Source organism: Zootoca vivipara, chromosome 15 (genome assembly GCF_963506605.1).
Source record: "Zootoca vivipara chromosome 15, rZooViv1.1, whole genome shotgun sequence".
NCBI lineage: Eukaryota > Metazoa > Chordata > Lepidosauria > Squamata > Lacertidae > Zootoca > Zootoca vivipara.
The window spans coordinates 15267833-15287481 of record NC_083290.1 but is presented as its reverse complement, the minus strand read 5'-3'; the positions used below and the strand labels follow the sequence as shown (position 1 = coordinate 15287481).

Sequence of the window (19649 nt, the reverse complement as noted above, 5' to 3'; positions counted from 1 at the left end):
GTCGGCTGACCTCCTGCCCAGCTGACTGTCGGGAGCCAATCCGAGCCTGCATGCTAGGGGAACGCCCACTTCCCACCATGGGGAGGCAGAGGCCGCCATCTTGCTTGAGGGCACTGCCAGAGCTTTGCCAGCCTTTTGATATGTCAGAGGGAGTAAAACAGACTAAAAAAAAGAGGCAATTGGATGACTTAAAATATTTATTTCCAGGAACTATGTAGGGCCAGGGAATATCTGTGACCTTCCTCCCTATGTTGCTGGACTCCAACTCCCATCATACCCAGTGCAAATTAGATGATGAGTTGGGATTTGAACCCTGGTCTTCCAGGTTCTCATGCAACTCTCTAACCACTATGCAACTTTGCCTCCCTACGGAAAGCTGACTCCACAATAAACCTATTGATTCTTTTTTTCTACTGTCACTCAAGTTCAGTGGTCAGCAGACTGCAGAGTTACACAGTTGTTACTTATTTATGCAAACGGTCCAAACCAGAATCAGCAGCATGGATTGCAAGGTGAGGGCAAAGTCTGTGCCTTTCATGCGTTCTTTATATTTTCCTGCTTTGTATAAGATGTGTTGTCTTTATAAAAGAAGAGAAAAGGTGGTGCTTTTCAAGGAGAGAGAGAGAGAGAGATACTTTGTGCGTGCTTAAAGACACTTTATGCTATTTAACACCAGTAAAACTGGCTAAGATGTATAGGATGAGTAGTAAAACATGCTGGAAATGTAAAGAGAAGGATGGTGAATTTTTTCATATGTGGTGGACATGCGAAAAAAATCAAAAGATTTTGGGAAATGATATATAATGAACTGAAAAAGATTTTTAAATACACCTTTCCCAATAAAAACCGGAGGCTTTTTTATTAGGACTTATAGGACAGGATATAGTAAAAGGAGACCAAGCATTATTTATGTATGTGACAACCGCGGCTAGGACTTTGTTAGCCCCAAAATGGAAAACTCAGGAGTTACCGACGATTGAAGAGTGGCAGACGAAAATGATGGACTATGCGGAACTAGCAAGACTGACTAGCAGGATCCGAAACCAGGGAGAATCAAGATTCCAAAAGGATTGGAGTAAATTTGTGGACTATATGGATAAGAACTGTAGAAGTTTAAAGACACTTGCAGGACTGAAATAAATCCTACGAATTGACTTTAAGTAGAAGGAATACAGGAACTGTGAGATAGGAGTGGACAAGAAAACCGAATGGGGGGAAGGAGGGAAGTCAAAGCTCGGCAGAGCAAAGTAAATTGTAATAATTGATTAGATGCTAAAAAGAGGAAATTTTGTGTTTATTATGTGTTGTGTGTGTGGTTGAATGTTTTGTTTTTGTTTAATGTGTTTAATTGGAAAACTTAATAAATTGTCTTAAAAAAAATAAAGACACTCTTTATGCTTTTATGATATTTATTGACCTTCTATTGTGGCAGTACCTACACTTTGGAACTCCTTGCCTACTAAACACCAAACAATAGCATTTACTGTACTCTTTTTGTCGACTGCTAAAAACATTGTTAAGGCAAGCCTACCCAGATATGTGGCGTGTTGACATGTGTTTTAATCTGGTTTTTAGTTTACCACTGATTTTAATCATTACTTTAAAGTTTTAAATAGCTGCTTTTAAAGTGTTTTTTCCTGTTAATTTTTTTGTTTTATCATTGTAATCCCATCATTCCCTGGGTGGTGGTACCACCCAATTCTGCTGCAATGCTTTCCTCAGACACCCATCTTGTTATATTAAAATTGCAAGTGCCTTGGGGCACAGACGACTTTTCAGCCTCTTGCTTATGTTTTCCTTTGTGAAGCCTCATTTTTCGTTCAAGGACCCTGTTATAATAAAGCTTCTGTACCAGGAAGCCGTTCAGGCCTTATTCACAAGTGCCCTGTGACAGCTAGGCCACTTTTAACTCACCGAGAGAACAATTAAAAGCAGAACTAGTGGGGTCTTTCCGAAGGCAGGGGATATCCATAATCTTCCCCCCTTCTCCTGAACTGAAATTTTGTTAGGTATGAATGTGAAGGCCTACATTTTCCTCACAACACCTTACACCACAGCAGGCTGCCAAACCTCTCCCTTCACATTCGCTTGTGAATTTTTTTATAAAAAAGTGTTTTAAACACTCATTTAAGTTGCAGTGCGCTGCCACCCACAGCATTTCTCACCCCTCTGCTTTCCCAATCGCTTCAAACCATAAGGACTAGCAACTTGATTTTCCAGTTTGTTATCAAAGCCGAGATTCTCAGGTGTGGGTGCTTTCCAAAATTCTCCTCAGGATTTACCCCTGGACAAAATGGCTGCCAGCAACTACCCTCAGTGAAAACTGTACAGGAGCTAACCTGAGTTTATTTTATTCATTAAACCATGAATGTGATTTTGAGTAGGTGTGTGAGATTGTACCGCATACGCAAATCTACCCTACTGACAGGGCCCTCAAACTCCTGGCATGCTGACTGCTGGGAGTTAGGAGTGCGGCACACCAAGGGGGTGTGATGGGAGCTGCCCTTCCTTGTGAGAGAACTTGTTCATTAGAATCACAGAACTGTAGAGTCGGAAGAGGCATCTAGTCCAACCCCCTGCAGTTCAGGAAGAGTTGTAACGGAGGAGAAAAACCACGCAACAAAGTTTTCTCAGTGAAATCCAATACACCACTGTGTTTATTAACTCGGGATTAAACGTGATAAGCACAACCCGCAGCAAAGGGATAGTTTCCTTCCCCCACACTCAAAATTCTTAATCCTTCTGCTTCTTCAGGAGCTCCTTCACTTGCTCGATCTGGGTGCTCACGCTGCTCTTGGCCGTCCCGCCAGGGGAGGTGTACTGCTCCACGCTGTTCTGCTGGCTGAACACCTGGGAGATGTCGCCTCCCAGCATGGGGCTGGAGGGAAAGAAAATGCAGCCGGAGGTCAGTCGGTGGGTATTCAACAATATCCAGAGAACTTATATATATATATATATATTATACACATACATATATATATATATGTTGGTCACACTTTCAAGTGACCAAGAGACAGTCATGCAGGGCAGAGCTGTGTCAGGGGTGAGGGAACCTCAGACCAGGAGGCCAAATGTACCCCTAACAGGTTTCTCTCTCCAGTTCTCCCCAGGTCACACATCTCTGAACAAAAGACATACCCCTCCTAAGCCCCCGGAGTATTTTCTTTTGACTGGCTGGAAGTATCATTGAACTGGGATGGCTCTCTTTGGCCACCTAACATTCTGCCTTGGAGAGACTCTTGGAAGGAATTATTTTAACGCAGTATAAGATGTCGACGCCTCGGGTCTGAAGCTGTGAGGGCTAGAAACAGCAGAGGTTGGATGCCCTTATGTCATGTATGAAGCAGTCGAGGTTCCTGCATTGCACAGGGTTGGACTGGATGACCGCCGGGGTCCCTTCCAACTCCGTGAAACTTGGCTTTCACGTTTTGCAAAAGGTGCGACACTTACGTGATGCTCTTCAGGTCCTCTGGGGATAGATGGTTAAGAGTCACTCCTTTGGTCTCAGCTAAGTGGACCGCTTTCCCGACAGCAGTGTGGGCTTGTCTGAACGGCATCTGCAATCGCAAAAGCACACAGTCAGGAGCTTTCCCTTGCATAGACCTAGCTGATCCCTGCAATCTTCAGACTGAATCTACGAAGAGTAGGAGGTTTGCTGTGGCAGCTTCCACCCTGGGATAACCTTAACCTTAAGAGCACAAGCAGAGCCTGCTGGATCAGGTCAAAGGTCCGTTTGGTCTGAGGGGTATCGCGCAGACAAGGAGCACCCAAACACCTGTTGGAAGGGGGGGGGGGTCATCTCTTGGGAAACCAGCTTGTCTTGCATCAAAAAGTTGTGCTATCTGAAACTCGGCGTGGGTGCTCCCTGCTGAATTATGTAGTGGAATGTAATGGAAACAGATGCCCACATTTACTGTGCAAGCAGAGAATTGCAGCGGTTTCTCCAGGAGACCACAGTTTTGGGTGGCCCTGTGTGGTGGTGCCCACCCAGGCCCAGATCCGCTGGGTAAGTTGCTAGATCACAGCTCTCAAGTACAAATGCAAGTGGAATCTACCACTTTGGATCGGGAGTAACCAACACAGTACACTGCCCCCTCCCATTTGGGCTCCCATCATTCCTGGCCGTTGGTCCCAGCTTCTAGGACCTGATCCAGCCGTTGGTCCCAGCTTCTAGGGGACACCATTGGGGTGGCTACCCCTGCTTCAGACACTTACCCCCTTGCGAACCAGGAGGTTGGCAAGATCTGTAGCCAGCATATCAGGGCTGAGGGCTTTCTCCATGGTGTCCTTGTTGATCTGGAAGAGAATATTTATGTCTTTTGTTGTTTAAAACTTTTATACACTGCTTGATTGTGAAAAAGTAGCAACCTCAGAGCAGTTTATGAAGAGAACAAAACAATCAAGTTATCAATCAAAGTGGCTCTTTAAAACATTCCAAAGACACAATTGGGAATAAGAAAAACACCACCACCAAAAAACAGATTAAAACATACATCCATGTTCTATGTACCGGTAGCTCTCTGCTTACAAATGCCCTATTATTATCACATTGAACTTGTTGGTTGCTTGTTACAACAATGGCCTCCAAGAGACTTAAACAGGTTGTATGTGCATGAGGATAAATAGGTTAAAATTAAGTTATAATAAAAACACACTACACAAAAGGCATTTATAACAAAAATGCATGAAATTTACTAAAAAGAAAGAAAAGAAACCCAATAGCAGCAGAAACCTTTGGCAAGAATAGTGAATGCTCCATTGCAAGACATCAGGAATAATGGATAGCCAATTTAAAATAACCAAATCCACTTTAATTGTTTAACCTGGGATTTGGTGGTATACTACTGTTCATTTGAAAAATTGTAACAGGCTGGAACCACCCTTAGAAAGAGAGGGGGGAGAGGATGGGAACGCTTATGTGCTTCCCCAGCAAGTAAGGGCAAACCTTCTAAAAAAAATAATCCTTACCTGGAGAGTAGAGATAACACCAGTGGTGACCTGAAGCACGGCACTCAGGGTGTCAATCACATCAATCACAGCCTCCTTATCTTCCTGTTTGCAGGTGGGGAAATCAAAAGAGATATAAATGCTTTTATCTTTTTACATGAGAAATATGCTGCTGGACCAGACGAGAAGGCCCATCTGGTCCTGCAAAACATCACATACCCTCCAAAATTTCTTCAATGAAAACAGGGACATCCTAAGTAAAAGCGGGACATTCTGGGATCAAATCAGAAACCGAGACGGCTTCTCTAAATCAGGGACATCCCTGGAAAATAGGGACACTTGGAGGGTCTGTATCTGAAGAAGTGTGCATGCACACAAAAGCTCATACCAATGACAAACTTAGTTGGTCTCTAAGGTGCTACTGGAAGGAATTTTTTTTATTTTGTTTTGACATCAATGAGTCAGTTTCCCCTGGGAAGCTCATGAGCAAGGCCTTGTCGGCGATGGCCGTCCCCTGCAATTTGTCCACATCGACCCAGAGAGCAGACTCAGCCTTCTCTCAACCTGAGCGCTGCACACATCTTGTGGCAAGAAGTCCCGTAGATCCTCTGTGCTTCTTACCCTCGATCCAAGCCCCAGCTGCAACCCACCTGCAGAAGGGACGGCCACCTTGACTGCGCCAGAAGGTGGCAGTTTGTAACTGGGACCTAGGTAAAGCCATTAATGCCCCCATCCTTTTACCTGCAGGTCTTTGTTGTAGGCACTGGGGAGTCCTTTCAGTACCATGAGAAGTCCAATAGTCTGCAAAAAACAAGGAAGGAATGAGATGGGAGAGGGCATTTAATAACACTGAAAAAGTATGCGTCACAAATACATTCAGGTGCGGACAAATCCACTGGATTTTTCTTTTAAAGGAAAGATCTCAAGGGTCACCTGTATTTTATTCCTTTATCAACATACCCCCCCATGGTCATCTAGTCCAACCCACGCAATGGTCATCTAGTCCAATGGTCCAACCCCCTGCAATTCAGGAATCACAACTAAAATTTTCAAGGCTTTGTCACTGACTGAACCTGAACCAAGCCAGGGCACTCACCCTTCCGACCACACGGCCAGTCTTGCTACGGATCAGTTCAAGGCTGTCCGGATTCTTCTTCTGAGGCATCAGGCTGCTCCCGGTGCTTTGAAAACAAAACAGAACATGTCACACTTGGAGCAAAGCAAGATCTGGTTCAACCTCTCAGGCCACAGCGGTACTTTTCAGCCCCTCTGTGGGAGGGAGAAAAGCAACCTCTATATTGCTCTGCTTGAAATTGCAGAGGATTCTGGAACAGGCCCCATTAGCACAGGGCTATGGGGCACAGATCTCAAAGTGTTTCTGAGTAAAATAAAAATGAATTTGGGGGGAAATTGAACTAGAGCTGGGTTGAGCTGAGTTACTGTCTGGCGTATTCTTTTGGGAAGGAACAAGTCAAAAGTTTGCATTACCTTGAGGTGATAGGTGATAATATAAGGGGAACTGAAATTATTTGGAGCAAGATCTGTGTGGAAATCGAATTGAATGGAAGTGGAACTGCTGCGGAGTGCAAATTAATGGAAGAATTTATCTGAGACGATTTAGAGAGGGGAATTAAATTTTCTTTTCCCTCCTGTGACTTTAAGTTCTATGTTTGCTTATATTAGCATGTGCAAATTTGTGCCTTAGTCCCAAATCTTTTAAGTATGTCAACACCTCTGTACCTTACAGTGTACAGTCATTAATTGTGCCATGTGGACTAGAAGCATGACCCCAGGAATATCCAGTGTGTCCTTGTAGCTGTGTAGTGGAGGGGGAATCTGTCATCTTTGCGAGGGGGTGTCTTTTAATCCCCTATCAGCCATCTCATTCAGAAACTCCTGATAAGTGACCAAGGAAACCAGAGACCCCCAAATGCCTAGCTTAAAAGCATTGGACATTGAATCATAGATTTGCAAGGGACCCCTGCAACGCTAAATATTCTCTGAAAAGGTGGCCCTTCCACCTCTGTTTGGGCAAGACCGCCGGAGGAATCCCCGGAACAGGGTTAAGAAATTCCGAAGTGTTACCAGAATGCATCGGATAGAGTGATGAATCCGAACTCCTTTGTGGCAAAGAGAATCAGGTCTTCAGCTAATTTGCTCAGGTGGATCATGAGCAGAGAAGAAGTGGAAAGGAACTCCACTGGAGGAAAGAGGAGGGGGAAAGAAATCTCATTGGTTGCCCTCAAACAGGGAACAAGATAAGGCTGCCCTGTTTTAACTAGCTCACTCTTATTGCAAAGCCTTCAAGGTTCTAGTCCTCTGCAAACCTACCCCCTGCAACCGATTCCAAATATTTAGAACTCTGCCCTGACACAAAAGCAGCACGCTCACCTGCAAAGTCACGGTCGCTCACTGCATCAATGCTGTTGATGCTGATGGATGCAAACTCGAGTTCTAGAACGAAAAAAGACAGACAAAAAGAGACATGTCAAGGAAATCTGAGCAAAAGAGTATCAAAGTCAGATTGATTCACTTTGTACGCAGGTGTTGCCACAAGCGAAGAGTAGATTAACGGGGTAAGAGAGAGGAAGAGAGAGAGAGAGAGAATGCATTGTTGCATGAGAGGGGGAAAGAGAAAACACCTCAGACCGATTCAGCCTAAAATCTAGGTTCCTTTATTTTTGGCAGTCTGTAAATGAACTCCCTCACCTTCTGGAAGAATGGTTTTGCTCGGTTTCATTTCGGAAGGAAAAATGCACCACTCACCTTTACGGATAAGTTCACGGTCCAGGCCAAGGGGGTTGCCAGCGAGAGCACCACTGCAAAAGAATAATAAAATAAAGTAAAGTAAATTGAGAGAAGAGGTAGAAAGAATTGCTCCTCCCCAAACAGGAACCTCTTCTAATCTCCCGTTCAGAGGAAGGGCAGAAGGGGCTGAAGCCGACTAGCAGGGCATGCCCTCATTGCCCAGCCAAGATCCTTTGCAACACTGCAGGGAGGTTGTATAAGGGGTGGGGGCCATGGAAATGAGAAAACACTTCCCTCCTTTCCCTATACATACTAACAATTTGCCTTCAGTAGTTACAGTATATATTGGTCCATTACATTACAATTATTACTAAAATCCGAAGGAGACAGGTGTACACACGGCATCCTCAAGATTCACAGGTGATGATGAGCTACTGGTTTGGTCTTAGCTGGCGCAGGTGTAACTAACACCAGAAGGAGATTCAGTTTTTACCTTCCCAAAGGCAGGACGTCGATCCTCTTCTTCACCTCCGAGAGACGCTCGGAATCCCTGGTCAAAGCCACGGCGTGGCTGTTGGAAGTCAAGAGGAAGAGACTTGAAGAGGAGGAAGCCAACCCACATCTCTAAAAAGAGGCACACACACACACCACCCCCCACCAGGGCCAAGGCATTTTACTTCTTGGATCTGGAGCCTCCTGGATCATAGAAAGCAGATTTTGGTGACCTGGCACTCTGCACATGCTCAGAGACTACCTCTCCCTCCCAGGTTGAAAGCTGCTGCAGGATGGATTGGGGCAACTTACTAGAAGGAACTCCGGAAGGTGAGGAAGGCATCCATTACCTTAATAAGAGATGGCTCCATCTGATTGGCTGAGCCCTCTGCAGGTGGGTGTAACCAGGAAGGATCACGTCGATTTCACTGCAATGAAACACACAGGAGACCAAGTTACAAAAATCACATTTCACTGACTTTGGACCGAGTTTGTTGCCTACTCCACAAAGAGTCGCAGTGTTGTCTCCATCCACTCTTGGCCTCTGGCCTTGCCCCTTTCTGACACGTGGCTCACAGATGGTTGCCCAACAGGGAATGTGGTCCTCAGACTGGGGGAAAGGAAAAGATTCCCTCCTCCAGCTTAGGGCTTCAAAAAGCCAATACCAGCCATTACAGTTGTCCCCAGAAATGAACTGTCAGCCAGAGTGACTAGTCCAAGAAGAGGGGACAGTGTGGTTTAGTGGTTAGAGTGTTGGACAAGGGCAGACCAGGGTTCAAATCCACCACTCGGCCATGAAACTGACTGGGCAACCTTAGGTCAGGCACTGCCTCTCTCAGCCTAGCCTACCTTGCAGGGCTGTTATCGGGAATTAAATGGGGACGCACCATGCACACCACCTTGAGCTCCTTGGAGGAAAAGGATGGGATATAAATGCAATAAAATATATATATATAAGTAAAATGTGGCTGGGAGAAAATAAAGAGAAGCTTACGCAGAAGCACGCTCCACCAGGGTGCGGATGAGCTGCTGCAGGTGGCTGGAAAGCATCGTGATAGAGCTCTTCATCATCAACCTCAGGTCAGTCACCACCTGGAAGAAAAACCGCAAAGTATCTCATTGGCTCAGGCCTCATGAAAGAAAGACCAACAATTCCACCTGGAGACGCTGATCCGGCCCCTTTCACAGAGGATGCTAAAGGAGGTCATTTGGGATCAGTTTAGCCAGTCAAGGATGCCACTCCAAAGGCACGCGCTACATGTCATAGTGGCCGGGCAGTTGCTAAAGTTGGGGGGTTCACACTGGGAAAAAGAGCTCTGCCCTGTGGCCTCTGGCTTGCTCACTTGCCTCTTTTCCTGGTGGGCATGCCAACCACAACAGTGGCAAGGAAGAAGAGCAATGGAGGGTTTTGTCCAAGCCCTTCTGCCCAAGAAACCTGCAGAAGGTCCTGACGGCATCCAAGGCAACCGTTTCGGAATCCATATAGAATTCAATTGCTTGGAGTGGAATTCCTTTACCCTGGCCTCAAAGAGGTGCATTATTGGAGCACAGCCGTTACTTCTGATAAACACGTCATTCTCTCCTCCTGGGTTGGAGGGTGGGGAGGATGGGAGTGAAGGTCTCTTATTTTCAGATGGGGGAGGCGTTCTCAGCCCTACCCAGACACACCACTGGGGATCGAACCCAGGACCTTTTGTGTGCAAAGCAGGTGCTCTGCCACCGAGCTATGGATCTCATGGGCTTGACTTAGAGGAAAGTAGAATTTGGTTCCATAGGAACCCATTAGTCCATCTAGCTCAATGCCGGCTCCACTCACTTGCAGCAGCTCTCCAGTTTGCAAACTAACAATCTGGGAGCAAAATGCACACACATGTTCACATGCTTTAAAAATAATACTGTACAGTAATGCAATGATGAATTCAATAAAACGCATTTCTATTTCCTACAGCTTGGAAACATTTCTTCCCCCGTTCAGTGACATTCTGGGCAAACATCTTCCTGCACCTCGGTGGCCAATTGGGTAAGACCGCATCCCTGGTCTGCCTCTGCTTCTATCCCCCAACTCCTTTGCCTCTGCTGTGGGTTAAAAATTGCTCATTTAATAATGTATTGCTATTACTGTACTAATTTTTAAAATGCAGGTAGTGAGTCATGGATCCGCTGAGGGTCTCCTGATAAGAATCTGGATGCCTTGGTCCTATACACACTTACCTAGGAGTAAGCCCTATTAAACTCAGTGGGAATTACTTCCAAGTAACCATGTATGGAATTGTATTGGGGGTGTGTGTGCTCAGCTGGAGGCCAGTTAGCTCCCTACAAGGCCTGAAGGGCCAGTATCTGGATGTGGGGAATGCAGGAATCAAGATACAATATATATTTGGCACAGTTCAGGTACCGCTTCATTGCTGAGTGAACTGGAGGCGGCCATCCAGTGTGAGAATAAGCAGGACTTGAACCCATGGCCTTCAGAGATGCTGACAAGCTCCTTAACCACCAGGCCACTTTGCCTCTCAACTGCAGCAGCTCTGGGCTAGAGGAGGAAAAGAGGGCTTTGGAGGAATCAGCTATGGAAGGGGGCCACCTTGAAAGAGGAAACAGACTCCGAATTTTACACAAGCAACTGGTCCCCAAGACCAAGAACATATTTTTAATAATAATAATAATAATAATAATAATAATAATAATAATAATAATAGAGAGACAGAAAGCTCAGTAGCTATGAATGAATAGCTCATTTTACTCAGTTCAGAGTGTTGGGTACCAGAGCTGTTGGGCTAGGGAGAAAAACAAAGGCAGCCAAGATGGAGATACGCTGGTAACTCAAAGCACATTTGAGTTATACTGTGTGCTGTTCTGGCCGCCTCATCTCAAAAAGGATACTGGAAAAGGTTCAGAAAAGGGCAACCCTAATGATCAAGGGGATGCAGTGACTCCACAGCGCCACCCACTCCCTCTGATGCTCGATTAAATGGGCCATTGACCCGATTCTCTTATTTATGTTGTTACGACCTCAGCAAGGAGGAAGGGCCCTTCCCCCAAAACACCATCCCCACCCCAGTGGAGTTTGCAGAAGAGGAGCTGGAAAGCTGATCTCATCCAAATAGATTCAGAGCACGATGGTGCAACTCCTGAGCTCAGAAATGTGGGATTACTGGATGTTTATCTTCTGTATCAGAAAATCCCTAAACTTTGCACAATCTGACTTCTGCTGGACACAGGAAGGGGCAAAGGGCAATGGCTTAAATCAGGGTGTCTGCAAGAATCCCTCCTCATTTCCCCACCATCTTGTGATGTTTTGGGGTAATGTGACTTATTTGGAAAGATTTAAGGACTAGAAACTTGACACTATATTTTAAAACAGAATAGCTTTTTCAGAACGCTCCCTCCCGCAATACCATCTGCTAATACATTTACATAGGAAACAGGACAGAGAGAGAAACAGAGAGAGATAGCCATCCACTCATGTTTTCCTACTTGATCGTTTCTGCTTCTTCCGGTGTGAAGCTTCCCAGCCACATCACCAATCAGCTCCTGGGAAAAAGGAGTCATCGTCATTGTCAGTCCAATGCTTTGGGGGAAGTAGATCTTGAAAACAGTTATTCATTGGCTAAGTTTGCATGTAATGCTAAAAGCCATGGTTTGTCTGAACCAATGGTTTGCCGAATGAACCATGGTTGTCTCCCCAACAAGTAAACAAACCATGGCTTCTTACTTTAAAGCTGGGGTCCTTGATGTGGTGCTTGCAGGCACCGTGGTCTCCTCAGACAGCCCCCTTGGCACCCACTTAGGTCCCATGTCCATCCCTTTATTTTCAGAATTTGAGGTGTTTTTTTGTTTTGTTTTGTTTTTTTGCTTTTGGTGGTTCTGAGAGGCTTGCCTGTTTGGGGAGGTAGGGCTCTGGGGATCTAAAGCTTCATTTGTTTTTGACCTGCTTGTGCTTTCAGCCTCTATGATCCTGCTGTCCTATAGTTACCCAACCGTGTTCGTAGCCCAAAAGGGCCATTAGGACACTGAAAATTAGGGTATGGATCTCTTTTGGTGGACAAACAGGAGGTAAGGGGAAGCTTGCTTTTTCCTGAAATGGACCAAGCAAAAAATCCCTTAGAGTCTACAGTCCCCAGAAGAAAGAAGCCACAGAACATAGATTGAACAGGTGCACCAAACCTTGAGCCTGCGTTCAATGGTAGTGTGGATGTCCTCATCGGTTTTGGTGATCACCAAAGTGCCCTTGGAAATCTCCTCAGAAATCTACAAATACAGCAGAAAAAAGGGCTGGTTAGTAATTAACAAGGTGGTCTTTGCTGCTTGTGTTTGTGGCGGGATGAGTTAGGGAGCCATTCATGCATTTAACAACTGAGTCCAAGAAGCTGTGTTTAGGAGCCCCGCTTCTTTCCAGGGGAAAGTCAAAAAGAGCCAGCGTGCACTTATGGGTGTCAGCGTACAGTACTGGGAAATGGATGACACATCACCCACCACAGAAATATTTTTGGTTCTGGTGTGCTCTTATAAAAGGAACTGTTCCATATGTCTACATTGGATAAGGAGAAGTTGGTTCTTCCTTCTAACAAGGAATCCCAGACTGATGTGATGGAAGGACACAAATTGCATGGTCTTGAAGTAGAGATTTCCCAACCTGTTCTTGGCAAGGGAAGAGGGGAAACAAACAAACAAACCCAGGCCCCAATTCTTAAATTCTAATGTTCCCTACTGAGGACGAAACAGTCCCCGTCTCCCAAAGCACCCTTTCTGAACCTTGCAAGCTTGCTTTGAAGTTCCTGGATCAATACCTTCTCGAGCCCACTGATGATCTTCTCCACTTCGGCTTTGGATAAGATCCCAGCCTTCTCCAGAGCCTTGGCATAAGCTATACTTGAGCGGACGTCAACTTCCGCCAAGCGGTGGTCTACCTCTATCGAAGAGTTGAGCTTCTCCATGATGGGATCAAGACTCCCCGTCAGCCTTCCTCCGTAAAGTTTATCACCCTGGGGAGAGAAGGAAGATGCCTTGCGCAGGTTAGCAAGAATGAGAAATTAAGAAGGAATGTAGGAAAGAAGACCCTGGCTTTATCTAGCTCAGTACTGTTTACATGGACTGGGCTCTGCAGGGTTTCAGTCAGGGAGCATCTCCCAGCCCTATCTGGAAATGCAACTGGGGACTGAGCCTTCCTTGGAGGGATGTATGATTCAGTCGAGATTCCTGGATTGCAGGGGGTTGGACTAGATGACCCTCGGGGTCCCTTCCAACTCTATAGGTCAATTATTCTAAGCTGCCTTGTACTTCTTTGCACTGTTGGTCCATCTAGCGCTCACTGGCAGTGGCTCTCTGGGGTTTCAGGCAGGGCACGTTCCCAGCCCCACCAGGGTTGAACCTGAGACCCCCCCCCCCAAGCAGCAGAGTTCTCCTCAAATGTTGAAGTCTGATTCTGAAATCATATGGCCCACAGCTCACTGCCTCTCCCTCCCACCCCCAGCCCACTCTTTTCTTTTATAGATGAATCCAGCACATAACATATAGCTTATTATTGATCTTCAGGGGAACACTCAATGGATCACAATCCGCTTCAGTCAGCACAGGATTCCATTGCTGCAACTGCTCCCGTTGCCTCAAAACAAATAGGAGGACAACATGTGACTGCTTTGCCTCTTCAGGAGCCAAAGGTCAGCCGGCCAGGAAATATCATTTCAGGGCCAAGCCACATTGAAGCCTGCATTCAGCACTTAAAAAAATAAAAATGCTTCTTTTCCCCAGGCAATGCCAGTAATGGAGGTTAGCATTGAGAATATCACTTGCAAATACTCTTTTTTTTTGCAAGAGACAGTGAGTCTTGTTAGGGAAGGATTTGCTTTCAAAAGGAAGGGTCTCTGAATGCAGGACTGAGTCAGACCTGCAGGTCCATCCCAGCCCTACTGCATGCAAAGAAGATGCTCTGCCACAGAGCCACAGCTTTGCCCTGAAAATAAAGTAAGATTCTAGTCCTCATGGTTTTGAATCAAACAACTCAGGGTGCTAAGATGCCCTGCAGGTCCATTTAACTCAGAATTGTGTGCACTGACTGGCAGAGGCACTCCAGAGTTTTTGGCAGGGAGTCTCTCCCAGCCCTACCTAGAGGTGTTATCTGGGAGTGAACCTAGGAGGTTCTGCACACCGAGCTGATGCTCTGCCACTGAGCTACTTGCCCTCTGCCCTATGGAGGTTTTCAAACAGAGGATGGGCTGCCATCTGTCAGGGATTATCTAGTTGTGGTTCCTGTGTTGCAGGGGGTTGGACTAGATGACCCTTGGGGTTCCTTCCAACTCTACAATTCTAGGAACCCAGATCTTTCCAATACAGCATGTGCAAGTCAGACTGTGGGCCCACCTTGCCCAAGAGTGTCTGACTTGACCAGAAAACGTCCCTCAGCCATGTGAGGTCCTTTGAAACGGATGTGCCAGGGAGGGTGTCAGACTCCACAGGAGCCTTCTGTATGCAATGCAGGTGTACCACCACAAAGCCTGGCCCCTTCCAAGCTCCCCCCAACCCCTGGCCTTCCAGCATTGCAAACTCCTCACATTCCCGCCCCAGATTCATTGGCCTCTCGAACATAAGAAGAACCTGCTGGATCAGGCCAATGGCCCATCTAGGCCAGCATCCAGTTCTGACAGTGATGCCTGTGGGAAACACCTAAGCAGGGATCTGAGCAGAAGAGCATCTCTTCCCTCCTGTGGTTCCCAGCAACTGGTTTTCAGAAGCATCGCTGTCTCCAGCTTTGAAGGCAGAGCACATCCATGATGGTTCCTAGCCACTGATGACCTTCCCCTCTGTGAATTTGTCCTATCCTCTTTCAAAGCCATCTAGGTTTGTGGCCATCCCTGCCTCCTGTGGGAGGGAGTGCCAAAGTTTAGCTATATGCCTTGTGAAGAAGAACTTCCTTCTATGTGTCCTGAAATCTGCCAACATTTAGCTTATGGCACACTATAAATAAGAAGGTTCTATGATTCAATCCTACAACGGGTCAAAAAAAAAAAGAAACTTGGAAACCCAGCAATAGCTGTTGTCTGAAATCTCGGGCACCAGATGTCTAGAATCTAAGTGCTATAAATGAAACCATAAGAATAGCCCTCTTGGGGCTGTTTAACTCAGTACTCTGCCTCCAACACAGGGTAGTTCAATGAACTCACATATATGCATGGTTTAACAGCCAGGCCCTTGTTCACTAACAGCAGTGAGAGGTACATTGCCTCTAACCATGGAGGGTACAGTATATGAATCTCATCTAACCTTGCCAACAACCCCAATAAAGGGGCACCCAGATATCAGCTCGGCAGCAGTGGAATAGGCCATGTATTTTATTCATTCACATTCTACTCTCCAGCCCTGGAAAAAAAATGCTCATCGAGCAGCTTACAAATCTCAGTAATAAAACAGTTCCTCCTCTCAGGCTTAAATTGTAACGCACATGACACAAAAGGAAAAGGGATTTGGAGGAAGGGGGAAAAAAGCAAACCCAGAAACTGGTTCTTAGCATGTGACAGTGCAGTGAATTTCACTGTCCCAAAAATCCTTATCCCATACTGCAACCTTGCCCTCTCCAGCATGCAAGCTACTGTCAGTGGCATCAAAACGGAAAATGAATCACAGAAATAACTACAAACCCTAATTCTGCTCAAACTGATTTTTGATGTGAAGCCTCCACAAAGACAACTCTTATTGTGAAAAAGGACGGGGATGGAAGGTGGATTTTTTTTGGGGGGGGGTGCAGGGTGGGGTGGGGAGGTGAACTTCCAAAAACTCCCAGCTCACCTCAGATGCCATGTCTGGCGATGTTTTCTTCTTCTCCAATCTGGTTTACAAAGAAAGAAAGCTTTGCAAAATCTGGAAGAGAGCCAGAGATTGGGGGTGGTTTGACACTTGCAAAAGAAGCCTGCCCCTCTATCACCCCAGACAGACAGACAGACAGACAGACAGACAGACAGACAGAGAGACAGACACAGACACAGCGAGACGGAGAGACGGGTGCATCCTTTCCCCTCTCTGCAAAGCTACCGGACAGACGCCAGGGAGCGCCCCGCAGCTGCTTCCCACGATGGGCTCACCTGCTGCGCCTCTGAAGCACCAGCCAGCCGATCTGTGCTGTTCCAAGCCACCCAGGGCTCCCCTTTTGAAGCGGCAGCCTCCAGCAAGCCACGCCCCCTGGGCAGGGCTTACTGTCAGATCGGATAGCTGGCCCCACCCACCGACCCTCTGGCTTTACCCCAACGCTTCTGGAAGGGCTGCTCTCAAATCTGTATTCCTGTAGCTCGAAGTGATTAAACTCATCAAGAGATATCAAACTCGCTGTTGTTGCAGAGTTTTGTTTTTTACAGACTCTGTCTCCAAACCTTAGGAAATAATTTAGCAAGTTATGTGTGTGACGGGGAGAGGGAAGTATTATTATAGCTAGATTATGATGATCCCTCTCTATCATCTATCTATCTATCTATCATCTATCTATCTATCTATCTATCTATCTATCTATCTATCTATCTATCTATCTATCTATCATCTATCTATCATCTCTATCTATCTATCTATCTATCTATCTATCTATCTATCTATCTATCTATCATCTATCTATATCTATCATCTATCTATCTATCTAATCTATCTAATCTATCTATCTACCTACCTATTGCATTTATCTCCCACCTTCTCCAAGAAGCCCAGGAGGGCTTAGAAAAGTCAGCACACAGCATGTTGGTTGTAGGATGCTGACACGTGTTTTGATCTGTTTTTGGCTTATTGCTGGTTCTTTTAAAAAAATTATTACAGTATTCAGATTTTTTAATATTAGCTGCCTTTGACTGATCATGTTCTGGTTTTGTTCTTTTTGTCACCCTTCCCCTTTTGCATCAAATACTCCAAAATTAGAGGCGTTGTGTTCGTGCAAGGCTTTTGCCATCCAAGGCCCAAGAGGCAAAGAATGAAGTGCATCAAATAATGTCACATTCCTGCTTTTATCATTTCTTATTTTGTTTTGCTTTGGTGATTTAAGTTGCTACTCCTGCATTCCTACAGCGCTTGACAAATCAGATCAAGAAAATGGTTTCAAAAGCAACCCCTTCCATCATGTCCAAATTTATTTCATATGTATCAATCTCTCCTTCCTCGCACCATGTAATAACCTATGTTGTTTAATGGGTTTCCCCCCTTTATTAACGACACAGATCAGATAAGGTTAAACACTTTAGCTTACTTATCTAAGTAGGAGATGTTATATCCACCCCTGCGCCCGCCAGCTTTATCTGGATTGCTTAATTTCTATAAAAAGTCTGTCTGGAAATCTCACTTTTGGGTTTCTGTTGTGATGAGAAATGCAGTCTGCACTGGCTCAGGGAAGCAAAGTAACAAAGGAAGCTTAATATTTATTTGTTGGTTATTTATTAAATTTGTATACAGACATAACACGTGTTCACAACATAAAAATGTTTTATGTTCACAACATAAAAATACAAAACGAGAATGCAAAATAAAAAATAAAAACAAGACCCCAAAACCCCCACAAACCAATAACTCTCCTCCCATAAGCCTCCTTATGCTAAAAGCAGGGGGGGGGTCCCCCAACCCTCTTGGGCCCATTTGGAAATCTGAGCAGCTAAGGCACCACAAAATATCCATTTCACAGAAGGAAAAATGGGTGATGTTCAGAAACCACTACCCACAACACAATCCAAACCAGCATGGGTGTAGTGGTTAGAATGTTGGACTAGGGCCCAGGAGATGAGTTCAAATCTCCACTCCACCATGAAGCTAACTGGGTGTCTTTGGGACAGTCACCTTCTCTCAGTCTAACCTGCTTCACAGGGTTATTGTGAGGATAAAATGGAGAGTAAGAGGGCAAGAACTGTGTATTCCACCTTGAGCTGATGGCTGGGGCTGATGGGAGTTGCAGTCCAAAATTTCTGGAGGGCAGCAGGATGGTAAAGGCTTACCTAAAGGAACAACTGAAGCTGTGTATCCTATTAGCTGATTGCAAAAAACCTAAATTCATATGAAACATTTTTCTTTGATATGCACAGATCCTGATTTCTCTTAAGGTACTGAATATGCTATGATTTCTGCCTTCCTTTCCCGTTGTGCTTTCCCCTATGTCATTTTGATAACTGTAACCTCCTTGGGGCAAGGACCTGCCTTCTTGTCCCTTGCAAAGTGCCAGGCACATTGACAGATGGACCACAAGCAATTATATTGGGAAAAAATTCAGTGTAACTGAATCTACAAATGGTTGGGGCAACGCCTGTGTCTTTAAGAGTAAGCACAATTGTTTTAAAGTGGTTTTTAATGTTGTATTTTGCATTGCTGTCACCCGCTCTGGGACTTTCTGGTGATGGACAGGTAAGAAATATATAATAATTGTCATTTTATTATTATTCCTAGATTTGTGTGTGGCATACTGTAGTGCAGGCATGCCCAACGGGTAGATCGTGATCTACCGGTAGATCACTGGACGTTTGGGGTAGATCACTGATAGACCATTGGCTCCCTCCAAAGAGGCTGAACAACTGTGGCTCCCCTAAAAGAAGCTCAACATCTTACCTCCTCCCTGAAAAAAACTCAATAACTTTGACCCAATCCCCCCCCCCCCAAATGGGCCTTCCTCCTTTCTGAAAAAGCTCAGTAACTTTGACCTGAACCCAAAAAGGGGGTAGATCACTGCCAGTTTTTAACTCTGTGAGTAGATCGCAGTCTCTTGGGAGTTTGCCACCCCTGCTGTAGTGGATAGAGTGTCGAACTGGGACCTGGGAGAGACAAGAGTCCAAATGAAATTTGCTGCGTGTGACCTTGGAGGCCAGTCACTGACTTTCAGCCTAACCTACCTTGCAAGGTTGAAATTGAAGGGAAAGGGGGGGGGGTTGTAAGTCAACTTGAGCTCCTTGGTGAAAAAGGTAGGCTATAAATGCAATAAAACAACAAATAAATAATAAGCATCTGGGTCATCATAATATAAAACTCTTTTATTTCATTATTCTTAGATTTATGTGTACTGTACAAATAAAATAAAAGTTCCTTTTAAACTACTTTAAAACTGAATAGCAATGATTCTTTAAGAAGTGATTATGTTTAATGAATGTGGGGTGCTAAAATGAGTTTTGTTTTTTTTTTATTAAAAAAAAAGTATGTTCAGCATTGCAAGAAAGATTCTGTATAGGTCCTGAAACTGCTGGTGAAATGCTTGATCAGCTGAACTTGTATGTAGAGGTGTTGACATTTTTGTTTTTTTAAACCAGTTGTTTTAATGAATAGGGAATGTTTGTGCGTGTTTCCTTTTTTTAAAAAAGGAAAAGAAAGAAAAGGAAAGGAAAGGGGAGGAAAAAAAAGACACTTTGGTGTCATCAGCAAAATGCTGAGCGTAGTAAACATCTTTCATGACAAAGAATACAAATACTCACAATAGCTGGCGCTGGGCCTCTCTGCTTTCAATAGTTAATACCGACATGCACACAAGT

At 45.1% G+C, this 19649-nt stretch overlaps 1 protein-coding gene across 1 annotated transcript; it reads right to left on the bottom strand.

Annotated features, from left to right (window-relative positions):
• Positions 1-2635: 2635 nt before the first annotated feature.
• On the bottom strand, positions 2636-16326 carry ASL (argininosuccinate lyase). The gene is made up of 17 exons (XM_035140037.2): positions 16260-16326; positions 15967-16038; positions 12975-13169; positions 12352-12435; positions 11662-11718; positions 9182-9279; positions 8538-8615; positions 8189-8266; positions 7714-7766; positions 7339-7401; positions 7033-7147; positions 6044-6128; positions 5689-5748; positions 4969-5052; positions 4216-4296; positions 3451-3557; positions 2636-2878 (listed from the first exon to the last, which is right to left on the bottom strand). Exons 2-17 carry the CDS (start codon positions 15976-15978, stop codon positions 2734-2736), a joined length of 1395 nt encoding a protein of 464 aa, XP_034995928.1. The 5' UTR covers positions 15979-16038; positions 16260-16326; the 3' UTR covers positions 2636-2733.
• Positions 16327-19649: the final 3323 nt, after the last annotated feature.

Bases quoted from the DNA above. Each gene is read 5' to 3' on its own strand.
- ASL (XM_035140037.2), bottom strand. The intron at 6,129-7,032 runs GTAACACTTCGG...TTGTTTTCAAAG, and splicing joins ACTCTATCCGATGCATTCTG to CACCGGGAGCAGCCTGATGC. The intron at 3,558-4,215 runs GTAAGTGTCTGA...TTGCGATTGCAG, and splicing joins ACCTCCTGGTTCGCAAGGGG to ATGCCGTTCAGACAAGCCCA.